This window comes from Triticum aestivum, chromosome 1D (assembly GCF_018294505.1).
Source record: "Triticum aestivum cultivar Chinese Spring chromosome 1D, IWGSC CS RefSeq v2.1, whole genome shotgun sequence".
Lineage (NCBI taxonomy): Eukaryota > Viridiplantae > Streptophyta > Magnoliopsida > Poales > Poaceae > Triticum > Triticum aestivum.
Genome location: NC_057796.1, coordinates 297,876,392 through 297,891,444, shown reverse-complemented (window position 1 = coordinate 297,891,444; position 15,053 = coordinate 297,876,392). Strand labels below are relative to the sequence as shown.

At 43.1% G+C, this 15,053-nt stretch overlaps 1 protein-coding gene across 2 annotated transcripts in view; it reads left to right on the top strand.

Annotated features, from left to right (window-relative positions):
* LOC123181576 (E3 ubiquitin-protein ligase RFWD3) overlaps nt 1–4,475 on the top strand; it is a 6,178-nt gene extending 1,703 nt beyond the window's left edge. Inside the window, exons 2-13 of one of the 2 annotated variants that reach the window (XM_044593872.1) lie at nt 137–215; nt 333–422; nt 496–540; nt 1,251–1,286; nt 1,716–1,769; nt 1,849–1,950; nt 2,257–2,367; nt 2,486–2,616; nt 2,710–2,749; nt 3,197–3,259; nt 3,346–3,527; nt 3,616–4,475. In XM_044593872.1, the coding sequence (XP_044449807.1) occupies nt 137–215; nt 333–422; nt 496–540; nt 1,251–1,286; nt 1,716–1,769; nt 1,849–1,950; nt 2,257–2,367; nt 2,486–2,616; nt 2,710–2,749; nt 3,197–3,259; nt 3,346–3,527; nt 3,616–4,114 (1,432 nt within the window). In that variant the 3' untranslated portion in view covers nt 4,115–4,475. The remainder of the gene's footprint in view (nt 1–136; nt 216–332; nt 423–495; nt 541–1,250; nt 1,287–1,715; nt 1,770–1,848; nt 1,951–2,256; nt 2,368–2,485; nt 2,617–2,709; nt 2,750–3,196; nt 3,260–3,345; nt 3,528–3,615) is intronic. The other variant, XM_044593873.1, reaches the window with a different exon arrangement.
* Nucleotides 4,476–15,053: the final 10,578 nt, after the last annotated feature.

Below are 15,053 nucleotides of genomic sequence, written 5' to 3'. Positions count from 1 at the left end.
TTTGAACCTGTCTCTAGTTTTTATTTGCTGGTTTTGTGGCATAGACCTATGTTTTGAACTCATTATTTGTAGCCCCCAAAATAATTCATCTTGGCGGAAATCTTGAATTGCTAACTATATGATACTCTACTTGTAGTTGCATTCCTTGTGGGCATGTCTATGGAAGATCTTGCTTAGAAAAATGGTTAGCACAGTGTGGGAAGAAAAGTGCCACGGTATGCTGTCAACAACTCCTAGTTTAGAATCACATCTTTAAGTGAATTGCAGTATTGCAAACTCTTATTGAGAGAAATACTTCTCAGTGACCATGGTTGTTGTTATTATTTAATCAGTGTCCTCAGTGCGGCAAGATGTTTAGACAAAAGAACATTATCAACCTCTATGCACCAGAGATTGTTGTTCCAAATAATGATCTTGAAAAGGTTAGTTTTTCTTTTATTACTTTTCCTTGGATATATTTCTGACCATGGACTGAAGCTTGTTTTGTATATACAGCAAGTATTGTCATTGAGAGATAAAAATGAATTTCTTGAGAATCAAGTGAGCTACTTCCTTTTCAGAATCCACTTTTTTTTTTGCTTCAAACTGATATTAGGACTTATGAACACTCTTTCCCATTGTCATGTTCACTGAATGTAAGATATTATGAGTCACATTACCAAGAAGGATATTTGTACTTCTGTTATTCTGTATGAACACTAATTACACCTGTGAATCAAGAATTCCTGGTGATAAGACTACATGGTCTTATATAAGTACACTTTGTCGCTTAAGGCAGCAAAGAATAATAAAAGAATTAAAAGACAAGATGGATAACAAACTATTAGCAAAATCTTCAAGTGCAAATAAAAGTCAAACGGATTATAGATACAAAAAGGGAAACTCAGATGGAACCTGAGTAAATCATAGGCGTTTGCCCCTCTTTGCTAAACTGTTACTCCCTGCCTGGTTCAGCAAGTGCCTGATTACTCTCTTTTTAGTCGATTCTGTAGCTTGTGCATGCCCAGTGTTGAATGTTCACTTCTGCTATTGAATTTATCTCTTCGTGCCATTTCAGTTCAGTGTAAATGTGTAATGATTATTAATAAGCTTAGACATTTTTGTGAGAAATATGTTAATGTTCTGTTGTTAGGCTATAGGCAATTGGTACATTCTCTTATCGTAACACTCCTATAAATATATTAAGTCACCACAAGGCATACGTTGCATATAGTTGTTATATAACCTAATACTTTTATGTTTCCATGCAGCAACAAAAATTAATTGAGGAGGTAAAAGAATATAAGGTACATGCATAACTTCTCCGCTTTGGTATCGCTATTTAAAATATGAACAATAGTTTCATTGTGTTACCATGCATACTATTTAAACTGAAAATCTAGTCGGTGATTCTTCTTAGTAATGCTGTGCAGATAAAAGCTTACCTCTTCTCAGTTTATTCATCTTAACAAAGCCCTCCTGTGTATGTTCCCTTATTATAGTACTCCCTCCGTCCGGAAATAGTTGTCATCAAAATGGATAGAAAGAGATGTATCTAGAACTAAAATATGTCTAAATACATCATCTTTTATTCATTTTGATGACAAGTATTTCCGGACAGAGGGAGTATATACTAAACTGCTAGTTTCTGACTGACCTCTCATGTGTCAGGAAATAAACCTTTTTGTTCAGTAGAGCCTCGTATTTATTCACTCATGTTTTTATATGTCTTGCAGAGGCAGATTTTGTATCAGCAACGTCTAATAAATGAATCAAGCTCAAAGCGACAGGTAGCATTACTCAAAAAAATAATTTTATTATCATTTATACAATAGAGGATGCTAACGTTCTTTACAACCAATTATGAAGAAAATGGCAGAACAATCATCGGATGGAGCAATGATTGCAGAGTCACTTCCCTCACTTAGAGCACATGGTGGCAGTATCGATCTTTGCAAGTTTGTTCTCCAGGTCTATTTTATTTCGAGTGTTGCCTGATTGCCTCTTTCTGTTGTACATTTAAACTATATGGAACAATCTTGAGAGTTGTTTTCTACTGCCATTTGGTTGTGCCTTTAACGGATCATGTAATGTGATAAAATCTACCATGTACATGCCTTGGTAACTTGTTTGGCATGCCAACTTTGGGCCCGAAAGGGTCATATAATCTTTTGATCCAATTTGTTTTTTTATTCCTGACTTCGTTCTCACATAAAAAACATAACCACCCATTTGCGTAAGGCACCATGTTCTGAAGTTGTTTACTATATGTTGTAGAATGAGTTTGTCCTGGATGGAGCTCGAGTCATGGGCATAGATGCATCCAGCCAGATTATAGTAGCTTCTGGAAGGGCTCCTGGAGTTAGTGCTGAACATGTCCTTACCAAGGTACAGATTACAAACTAGATGTGTTGCTTAATGATTGAAGACGAGTTATGCTTCCTGACACACATTTTGGTTGTTTATTCGTAGTCACCTTATGTATCTCCACTCATAATTTCGACAGATCTGCATGTTCTCTAGACAGGAAACGAAAGTCCGCCTTCCGCCTAACACTAAAGCTGTCAGGGATATTTGTATAACTCCTGGGGGCCTTGCTATTTTTGCATCTCTTGGCAGGAAATTGTCACTTCTCAGGTCCGTCTGCAACATATGCCAGTTCAATTTCTCACTATTTTATTTTAACAGATTTTAACTAACTTTTACTTTTGTGCGATATACATATCACAGCATGACAACCAACAATGTTGTCCTTCAGTATGATCTACCGGTGATTCTTTGAACTTGAAGTTCACAAATCTTGCAAGTACATTTATGTTCTCCATACATTCACTAAAACAATGCTCCCCAACATTTTGTTCACCTGATTCCATTTGCGATTAACTTCATTATAAGTATATATATTTTGTAAATTATAGTTGGTGTGTTTGCTTGAGGGTGTGGGTTTCCAGAAGGCTTTCCGTTTATTTTTGGTTCTTCTTATAGCTCTTTATGTCATGTATATTAAAATGCAGCAGGTGTTCACTACAGCATACATGTTTCAAAATATCACAAGATTTACATCGTGTGTCACTTGTAACTGACAATGATGCATAGAAATTTGAACATTTAAACTTTAAACATACTGAATATATGCTTTCCGGTTAGAACTTTGTTTTGTGAACTACTTGAATGGTCTGTCCTGGCCTGCTAATTTTTGTATTTTAATACAATGCAGGCTCCAGGCTGGTCCTGTTCAGGGGATCAAACTGGCCCCAACCATGTATATGCTGGATTACAGGTGGCTACTCAAAATCTCTTATGATTCCTTCTGAACCTTTTGTGCTATTTGAAAGGGTGACAAGAAACTTCTGTTGAATTTTACAGAATGGCATGCTTTTGGTCTTTGATACCCGCCAAACTAAAGGACCACTGCACTCCTTGAGTGGTCTATCTACAAACCCAGTTCATACAATCCACTCTGTCGTAGATGATAGCGGTTCCATGAAGATCATCTCTGCTTCTTCCATAGGACCCTGCATTTGGGATGTAGATGGCACTGAAACTAGGTACTTGCCAGCTAAAAAGTTCTTACTGATTCTGCCAATGCCTATGGTATGTGCAAATGTAGATATTAAATGTTGGTCATTTTTTCAGGCCAAATTTGCTTACCGGGACGGAAAACCAAGGGGTCTGCATATCCCTTGCATGTGCCGCTCCATCAAGTGATCTGATTGTGGCTTCCTTTCGTCCGAGGGTCGAGTTTTCGGGCGATGGCAGTGCATCTCAAATGGGTATATCACAATCACCGACTCTCTCCGGTTCTGGAAAGCTCGGGTGCCACGCTCTCCTGAGGAGGACGAGCAGCACATCCTTCGTGAAAGAGCAGATCTGCAACGGCAACGTGAGTGAGCTGCGGATGTCGAAGTCCGCGATCATACCCTGCAGTGGAGCCGGCCAACACCTCTTTGCCTATGGTGACGAGTCGCTGCGTGGAGTCCGCACGTGGCGTCTGCCTTCTTTTCAGCCGTGCACTGATCTCAGGCCGCACCGCCAACCGATCCTTGACCTGAGGTTTGCGGAGAGCTCCACCGGGGAGAAGTACCTGGGGTGCTTGAGCGAGGAGAAGCTGCAGGTTTTCAGAATTAGGTCGTAGCAGACGAAGAGAGCCAGTCAGTGATCACTGGTCCTTCATTAATTGTAGCACATCTGTAGCTTTGTTGTACTAGCCTAACCAGGTCTTCCTCTGTACAGTATTCTCTTAACACACATCTTAGTGCACAAATCAGCGTATGATTTTTGGACGCGACTAGGCGGCGTCCGAGCGCCCAGTCGGGGGAGCGAGCGCTCTCCCATAATAGGAAAGAGCACCCACGCGTCCGGCAGGAACATCTAAAAAAGGAAAACGTCATGTCCCATGTGCTCAATGTTATATATCCCACCTGCATTTATTATGGGATCAAAAACTTTAAAAAGTTGTAACTTTTGATTCGGGTGTCGAAATTCAGATCCGTTTTCACCGTTGGGTTTCTCGCGACGAGTTCTTTAAAATTAGATCCCATATGAGTAGGTTTCGACAAACTTTTTTTCCGAGCAACTTTGTGTGCTATAGAGGCAACTTTAGTGTTATAGGAAAGCAACTCATTTTTTTCGTAGTATGACTACCTATTAGCGGATGATCCTTGTAAGTTGGTATTATGACTACCAATTGACTAGCTACACCTCTAAAATCTTGACTCTACCTCTATGACCCAAACATAATTACAGGTATGCAAAACCTTTAGATATTTACCAAATAATGGTCTTGGTAATGTTTCTGTTCATGAGGATTGGGCAACTGGATACATGGTTTTAGGCAAACTATTTATTGATTGTGGGCAACTAGATACTTGGCTTTAGGCAACTGTATTGTTGATTGTGGGCAACTATGACTGAAAAGGGGTAAAAGAACATACACATATTCATTTTTGGAGGGTTCACAGATAAATTTAATCCTCTAAAAATAGTTCGCGGTTTTAGTTCCATGTCCAACTCCATTCTGCTTCCCCTTTATGATTATTCGCCAAGTATTTACGATCATACCAAGGGATCCCACCCTGAGGAGATAAATTCTTAACGCGTCTCTATGGCACAAACTTGAAAAGGTATCTAAAACCTTTTCATATTAGCCAAATTATGGTCTTGATAATTGTTTTGTTCATAAGGATTGGGTAACTGGATACATGGTTTTAGACAACTGTATGGTTGATTGTGGGCAACTGGATACATGATTTTAGACAACTGTATGGTTGATTGTGGGCAACTGAATACATGATTTTGTGCAACATTATGGTTGATTGTAGGCAACTGTGACACCTAGAAAAGGGATAAAGAACATACACATGTTCAGTTTTGGAGGGGGTTACAAATAAAGTTAATCCCCTAAAAACACTGCGTGGTTTTAGTTATGTCCCCATGACCAGCTTCACGCTGCCCCCCCTCTATGATCATTCGCCTAGTATTTATGATCATACCAAGGGATCCAACCTGAGGAGATGAAATTCTTGATGCATCTCTATGCCACAATTTTAATTGAAAGGTATCTAAAACCTTTACATATAAGCCAAATTATGGTCTTGATAATGTTTCTGTTCATGAGGATTGGGCAACTGGATACATGGTTCTAGGAAACTGTATAGTTGAATGTGCGCAACTATGACACCTGAAAAAGGGATAAAGAACACACACATATTTGCTTTTTAGGGGTTTACAGATAAACTTAATCTCATAAAAAACTTCATGGTTTTAGTTATGTCCCCATTACCAACTCCACCCCGCCACCCTCTATGATCATTCGGCAAGTGTTTATGATCATACCAAGGGATCCCACCCGAAGAGAAGAAATTCTTGACACACCACTATGACACAAACTTAATTGAAAGGTATCTAAAACCATTAGATGTTGGCCAAATCGTGGTCTTGGTAATGTTTCTGTTCATGAGATTGGGCAATGAGATACATGGTTTTAGGCAATTGTATGGTTAATTATAGGCAACTATATCATCTTTCATGTATTGTGCATAAACAAAGGATGCAGACTATGTACGGCAAGTATGGTATCTTTTACTGTGTGTTTTTGTTGTGTGATAATTTTTCCAAAATCACACGTTGCTCTACATATTCATCAACCAGACGACGACTACAGGCAAAAATAAATGGAAGACCATGTGGCTATGTACAGGATCCAAAGGAAATTCTTAACTAACATATGCAACCAAGAATAGCAGGGCCAAAAAATCATTCGACGATACTGCCACACAAATTAATCGCCCGGCTGGCCAAGAGATAGCTTCCATTCGAATGAGCACGTCACAGATCGAGCATTGAAAATATATAGATAGAATGCCTACAATTCTAACTGTAACTGAAGCAACTCTAACTGTAATTGTAGGCAACTCGTGATAAAAACAGGAGCAACTAGTTGCAAACATCTCCCTGACAGTAAGAATCAGTTCGTGAATGACACAAAAAAAATGGTAGACTGAAGATAACTAGAAGAAGCGCTTATCAATTCCATAAAAATTAAAGCAACTTTGCCTTTAATTCTAGGCAACCATGTTAAAAACTGGAGCAACTATTCACAAGTAGTTCCGTGATAGTAGGCATTAGTTTTGTACAGTAACAACTAGGATGTTAAAAAAACAGAGGCTCACTAGGAGATGCACGGGGAGTGTTCAGAATGAAAGAGAAACTATGTATCAACTGAAATGAAGAGAAAGTTGCCTAATTAGGATTTTGAAGTGATGGATTATGAGGAGTAACGTTTCCTGTGAAGCGAGCAACTCGTGGTTGGTTGGAGCAATAGCAGAAACAGCCGTCACTACGGGTGGCAGAAACACCAAGTCTGGGTCGAAGGGGACGGGGTGGTGGGGGCAAATGCTGCAGCTGATCGGAGCAGATTAGCAAGAACAAGTATGAGTAGATGGAGATGCAAAGGGGTTGGGGTATTGGAGAGAAACCTGCATGCTTGCGGGCACTCAGCTGAATTTGTGTTGGAAATATGCCCTAGAGGCAATAATAAATGGTTATTATTATATTTCTTTGTTCATGATAACTGTCTATTGTTCATGCTATAATTGTGTTATCTGGAAATCGTAATACATGTGTGAATACATAGACCACAACGTGTCCCTAGTAAGCCTCTAGTTGACTAGCTCGTTGATCAATAGATAGTCATGGTTTCCTGACTATGGACATTGGATTTCATTGATAACGGGATCACATCATTAGGAGAATGATGTGATGGACAAGACCCAATCCTAATCATAGTACAAAAGATCGTGTAGTTCGTTTGCTAGAGCTTTTCCAATGTCAAGTATCATTTCCTTAGACCATGAGATCGTGCAACTCCCGGATACCGTAGGAGTGCTTTGGGTGTACCAAACGTCACAACGTAATTGGGTGACTATAAAGGTGCACTACGGGTATCTCCGAAAGTGTCTGTTGGGTTGGCACGGATCGAGATTGGGATTTGTCACTCCGTATGACGGAGAGGTATCTCTGGGCCCACTCGGTAATGCATCATCATAATGAGCTCAATGTGACTAAGGAGTTAGCCACGGGATCATGCATTACGGTACGAGTAAAGTGACTTGCCGGTAACGAGATTGAACAAGGTATTGGGATACCGACGATCGAATCTCGGGCAAGTAACGTTCCGATTGACAAAGGGAATTGTATACGGGATTGATTGAATCCTCGACATCGTGGTTCATCTGATGAGATCATCGTGGAACATGTGGGAGGCAACATGGGTATCCAGATCCCGCTGTTGGTTATTGACCGGAGAGGCGTCTCGGTCATGTCTGCATGTCTCCCGAACCCGTAGGGTCTACACACTTAAGGTTCGGTGACGCTAGGGTTGTAGAGATATTAGTATGCGGAAACCCGAAAGTTGTTCGGAGTCCCGGATGAGATCCCGGACGTCACAAGGAGTTCCGGAATGGTCCGGAGGTGAAGAATTATATATAGGAAGTCAAGTTTCGGCCACCGGGAAAGTTTCGGGGGTCACCGTTATTGTACCGGGACCACCGGAAGGGTCTCGGGGGTCCACCGGGTGGGGCCACCTATCCCGGAGGGCCCCATGGGCTGAAGTGGGAAGGGAACCAGCCCCTAGTGGGCTGGGGCGCCCCCCCATGGGCCTCCCCCTGCGCCTAGGGTTGGAAACCCTAGGGGTGGGGGGCGCCCCACCTGACTTGGGGGGCAAGTTTCCCCCCTGGCCGCCGCCCCCCCTTGTAGATGGGATCCAGGGCCGACGCCCCCCCAGGGAGCCTATATATAGTGGGGGGAGGGAGGGCAGCAGTACTACAGCCCCTGGCACCTCCCTCTCCCCCTGCAACACCTCTCCCTCTCGCAGAAGCTTGGCAAAGCCCTGCCGAGATCCCCGCTACTTCCACCACCACGCCGTCGTGCTGCTGGATCTCCATCAACCTCTCCTTTCCCCTTGCTAAATCAAGAAGCAGGAGACGTCGCTGCTCCGTACGTGTGTTGAACGCGGAGGTGCCGTCCGTTCGGCACTCGGTCATCGGTGATTTGGATCACGGCGAGTATGACTCCATCAACCCCGTTCACTTGAACGCTTCCGCTCGCGATCTACAAGGGTATGTAGATGCACTCCTTTCCCCTCGTTGCTAGTATACTCCATAGATGGATCTTGGTGATGCGTAGGAAATTTTAAAATTCTGCTACGATCCCCAACAGTGGTATCAGAGCCAGGCCTATGCGTAGTTACTATGCACGAGTAGAACACAAAGCAGTTGTGGGCGTAGATGTTGTCAATTTTTCTTGCCACTACTAGTCTTATCTTGTTTCGGCCGTATTGTGGGATGAAGCGGCCCGGACCGACCTTACACGTACGCTTACGTGAGACAAGTTCCACCGACTGACATGCACTAGTTGCATAAGGTGGCTAGCGGGTGTCTGTCTCTCCCACTTTAGTCGGAACGGATTCGATGAAAAGGGTCCTTATGAAGGGTAAATAGAAATTGGCATATCACGTTGTGGTTCTACGTAGGTAAGAAACGTTCTTGCTAGAAACCTATACAAGCCACGTAAAAACTTGCAACGACAATTAGAGGACGTCTAACTTGTTTTTGCAGCATGTGCCTTGTGATGTGATATGGCCAGAAGATGTGATGAATGATATATGTGATGTATGAGATTGATCATATTCTTGTAATAGGAATCACGACTTGCATGTCGATGAGTATGACAACCGGCAGGAGCCATAGGAGTTGTCTTTATTTTTTGTATGACCTGCGTGTCATTGAATAACGCCATGTAAATTACTTTACTTTATTGCTAAACGCGTTAGCCATAGAAGTAGAAGTAATCGTTGGCGTGACAACTTCATGAAGACACAATGATGGAGATCATGATGATGGAGATCATGGTGTCATGCCGGTGACGAAGATGATCATGGTGCCCCGAAGATGGAGATCAAAGGAGCAAAATGATATTGGCCATATCATGTCACTATTTGATTGCATGTGATGTTTATCATGTTTTGCATCTTATTTGCTTAGAACGACGGTAGTAAGTAAGATGATCCCTTATAATAATTTCAAGAAAGTGTTCCCCCTAACTGTGCACCGTTGCGAAGGTTCGTTGTTTCGAAGCACCACGTGATGATCGGGTGTGATAGATTCTAACGTTCGCATACAACGGGTGTTGACGAGCCTAGCATGTACAGACATGGCCTCGGAACACACGCAATACACTTAGGTTGACTTGACGAGCCTAGCATGTACAGACATGGCCTCGAAACACGGAAGACCGAAAGGTCGAGCATGAGTCGTATAGAAGATACGATCAACATGGAGATGTTCACCGATCTTGACTAGTCCGTCTCACGTGATGATCGGACACGGCCTAGTTAACTCGGATCATGTTTCACTTAGATGACTAGAGGGATGTCTATCTGAGTGGGAGTTCATTGAATAATTTGATTATATGAACTTAATTATCATGAACTTAGTCTAAAATCTTTACAATATGTCTTGTAGATCAAATGGCCCACGTTGTCCTCAACTTCAACACGTTCCTAGAGAAAACCAAGTTGAAAGATGATGGCAGCAACTATACGGACTGGGTCCGGAACCTGAGGATCATCCTCATAGCTGCCAAGAAAGATTATGTCTTAGAAGCACCGCTAGGTGAAGCACCCATCCCAGAGAACCAAGACGTTATGAACGCTTGGCAATCACGTGCTGATGATTACTCCCTCGTTCAGTGCGGCATGCTTTACAGCTTAGAACCGGGGCTCCAAAAGCGTTTTGAGAAGCATGGAGCATATGAGATGTTCGAAGAGCTGAAAATGGTTTTCCAAGCTCATGCCCGGGTCGAGAGATATGAAGTCTCCGACAAGTTCTTCAGCTGTAAAATGGAGGAAAATAGTTCTGTTAGTGAGCACATACTCAGAATGTCTGGGTTACATAACCGCTTGTCTCAGCTGGGAGTCAATCTCCCGGATGACGCGGTCATTGACAGAATCCTCCAGTCACTTCCACCAAGCTACAAGAGCTTTGTGATGAACTTCAATATGCAGGGGATGGAAAAGACCATTCCTGAGGTATATTCAATGCTGAAATCAGTGGAGGTGGAGATCAAAAAGGAACATCAAGTGTTGATGGTGAATAAAACCACTAAGTTCAAGAAAGGCAAGGGTAAGAAGAACTTCAAGAAGGACGGCAAGGGAGTTGCCGCGCTCGGTAAGCCAGTTGCCGGGAAGAAGTCGAAGAATGGACCCAAGCCTGAGACTGAGTGCTTTTATTGCAAGGGAAGTGGTCACTGGAAGCGGAACTGCCCCAAATACTTAGCGGACAAGAAGGTCGGCAACACCAAAGGTATATGTGATATACATGTAATTGATGTGTACCTTACCAGTACTCGTAGTAGCTCCTGGGTATTTGATACCGGTGCGGTTGCTCATATTTGTAACTCAAAACAGGAACTGCGGAATAAGCGGAGACTGGCAAAGGACGAGGTGACGATGCGCGTCGGGAATGGTTCCAAGGTCGATGTGATCGCCGTTAGCACGCTACCTCTACATTTACCTACGGCATTAGTTTTAAACCTCAATAATTGTTATTTAGTGCCAGCTTTGAGCATGAACATTGTATCTGGATCTCGTTTAATTCGAGATGGCTACTCATTTAAATCCGAGAATAATGGTTGATCTATTTATTTGAGAGATATGTTTTATGGTCATGCCCCGCTGGTCAATGGTTTATTCTTCATGAATCTCGAACGTGATGTTACACATATTCATAGTGTGAATACCAAAAGATGTAAAGTTGATAACGATAGTCCCACATACTTGTGGCACTGCCGCCTTGGTCACATTGGTGTCAAGCGCATGAAGAAGCTCCATGCAGATGGACTTTTGGAGTCTCTTGATTACGAATCATTTGACACGTGCGAACCATGCCTCATGGGTAAGATGACCAAGACTCCGTTCTCCGGAACAATGGAGCGAGCAACCAATTTATTGGAAATCATACATACCGATGTGTGCGGTCCAATGAGTGTTGAGGCTCGTGGAGGATATCGTTATGTTCTCACTCTCACTGACGACTTAAGTAGATATGGGTATGTCTACCTAATGAAACACAAGTCTGAAACCTTTGAAAAGTTCAAGGAATTTCAGAGTGAGGTTGAGAATCAACGTGACAGGAAAATAAAGTTCTTACGATCAGATCGTGGTGGAGAATATTTAAGTCACGAATTTGGTACGCACTTAAAGAAATGTGGAATTGTTTCACAACTCACGCCGCCTAGAACACCTCAGCGAAATGGTGTGTCCGAACGTCGTAATCGCACTCCATTGGATATGGTGCGATCTATGATGTCTCTTACCGATCTACCGCTCTCATTTTGGGGCTATGCTTTAGAGACTGGCGCATTCACTTTAAATAGGGCTCCGTCGAAATCTGTTGAGACGACACCGTATGAATTATGGTTTGGGAAGAAACCTAAGCTGTCGTTTCTAAAAGTTTGGGGATGCGATGCTTATGTCAAGAAACTTCAACCTGAAAAGCTCGAACCCAAGTCGGAAAACTGCGTCTTCATAGGATACCCCAAGGAAACTATTGGGTATACCTTCTACCTCAGATCCGAAGGCAAGATCTTTGTTGCCAAGAACGGGTCCTTTCTGGAGAAAGAGTTTCTCTCGAAAGAATTGAGTGGGAGGAAAGTGGAACTTGATGAGGTGATAGTCACTCCTTCCGAACCGGAAAGTAGCGCAGCGCGGGAAGATGTTCCTGTGGTGCCTACACCGACTGGGGAGGAAGTTAATGATGATGATCATGAAGCTTCGGATCAAGTTACTGCTGAACTTTGTAGGACACGTTCCGCACCAGAGTGGTACGGCAACCCTGTCCTGGAAATCATGTTGTTAGACAACGGTGAACCTTCGAACTATGAAGAAGCGATGGCGGGCCCGGATTCTGACAAATGGCTAGAAGCCATGAAATCCGAGATAGGATCCATGTATGAAAACAAAGTATGGACTTTGACTGACTTGCCCGATGATCAGCGAGCCATAGAAAATAAATGGATCTTTAAGAAGAAGACAGACGCGGATTTTTACGTGACCATCTATAAGGCTCGACTTGTCACTAAGGGTTATCGACAAGTTCAAGGGGTTGACTACGATGAGACTTTCTCACCCGTAGCGAAGCTGAAGTCCGTCCGAATCATGTTAGCAATTGCCGCATTCTATGATTATGAGATATGGCAAATGGACGTCAAAACGGCATTCCTTAACGGCTTTCTTAAGGAAGAATTGTATATGATGCAGCCGGAAGGTTTTGTCGATCCTAAGAATGCTAACAAGGTATGCAAGCTCCAGCGCTCCTTCTATGGACTGGTGCAAGCATCTCGGAGTTGGAACATTCGTTTTGATGATATGATCAAAGCGTTTGGGTTTACACAGACTTATGGAGAAGCCTGTGTTTACAAGAAAGTGAGTGGGAGCTCTGTAGCATTTCTCTTATTATATGTGGATGACATACTATTGATGGGAAATGATATAGAATTCTTGGAAAGTATAAAGGCCTACTTGAATAAGTGTTTTTCAATGAAGGACCTTGGAGAAGCTGCTTATATATTAGGCATCAAGATCTATAGAGATAGATCGAGACGCCTCATTGGTCTTTCATAGAGTACGTACCTTGACAAGATATTGAAGTAGTTCGATATGGATCAGTCCAAGAAGGGGTTCTTGCCTGTATTGCAAGGTGTGCAATTGAGCACGGCTCAATGCCCGACCACGGCAGAAGATAGAGAAAAGATGAGTGTCATCCCCTATGCCTCGGCCATAGGGTCTATTATGTATGCCATGCTGTGTACCAGACCTGATGTAAACCTTGCCGTAAGTTTGGTAGGAAGGTACCAAAGTAATCCCGGCATGGAACACTGGACAGCGGTCAAGAATATCCTGAAGTACCTGAAGAGGACTAAGGATATGTTTCTCGTTTATGGAGGTGACGAAGAGCTCGTCGTAAAGGGTTACGTCGATGCTAGCTTCGACACAGATCTAGATGACTCGAAGTCACAAACCGGATACGTGTATATTTTGAATGCAGGGGCAGTAAGCTGGTGCAGTTGCAAGCAAAGCGTCGTGGCGGGATCTACATGTGAAGCGGAGTACATGGCGGCCTCAGAGGCAGCACAGGAAGCAGTCTGGATAAAGGAGTTCATTACCGACCTAGGGGTGATTCCCAATGCGTCGGGCCCGATGACTCTCTTCTGTGACAACACTGGAGCTATTGCCCTTGCCAAGGAGCCCAGGTTTCACAGGAAGACCAGGCATATCAAGCGTCGCTTCAACTCCATTCGTGAAAGTGTTCAAAATGGAGACATAGATATTTGTAAAGTACATACGTTCCTGAATGTAGCAGATCCGTTGACTAAACCTCTCCCTAGAGCAAAACATGATCAACACCAGAACGCTATGGGTGTTCGATTCATCACAATGTAACTAGATTATTGACTCTAGTGCAAGTGGGAGACTGTTGTAAATATGCCCTAGAGGCAATAATAAATGGTTATTATTATATTTCTTTGTTCATGATAACTGTCTATTGTTCATGCTACAATTGTGTTACCCGGAAATCGTAATACATGTGTGAATACATAGACCACAACGTGTCCCTAGTAAGCCTCTAGTTGACTAGCTCGTTGATCAACAGATAGTCATGGTTTCCTGACTATGGACATTGGATGTCATTGATAATGGGACCACATCATAAGGAGAATGATGTGATGGACAAGACCCAATCCTAAGCATAGCACAAAAGATCGTGTAGTTCGTTTGCTAGAGCTTTTCCAATGTCAAGTATCATTTCCTTAGACCATGAGATCGTGCAACTCCCGGATACCGTAGGAGTGCTTTGGGTGTACCAAACGTCACAACGTAACTGGGTGACTATAAAGATGCACTACGGGTATCTCCGAAAGTGTCTGTTGGGTTGGCACGGATCGAGACTGGGATTTGTCACTCCGTATGACGGAGAGGTATCTCTGGGCCCACTCGGTAATGCATCATCATAATGAGCTCAATGTGACTAAGGAGTTAGCCACGGGATCATGCATTACGGTACGAGTAAAGTGACTTGCCGGTAACGAGATTGAACAAGGTATTGGGATACCGACGATCGAATCTCGGGCAAGTAACGTGCCGATTGACAAAGGGAATTGTATACGGGATTGATTGAATCCTCGACATCGTGGTTCATCTGATGAGATCATCGTGGAACATGTGGGAGGCAACATGGGTATCCAGATCCCGCTGTTGGTTATTGACCGGAGAGGCGTCTCGGTCATGTCTGCATGTCTCCCGAACCCGTAGGGTCTACACACTTAAGGTTCGGTGACGCTAGGGTTGTAGAGATATTAGTATGCGGAAACCCGAAAGTTGTTCGGAGTCCCGGATGAGATCCCGGACGTCACGAGGAGTTCCGGAATGGTCCGGAGGTGAAGAATTATATATAGGAAGTCAAGTTTCGGCCACCGGGAAAGTTTCGGGGGTCACCGGTATTGTACCGGGACCACCG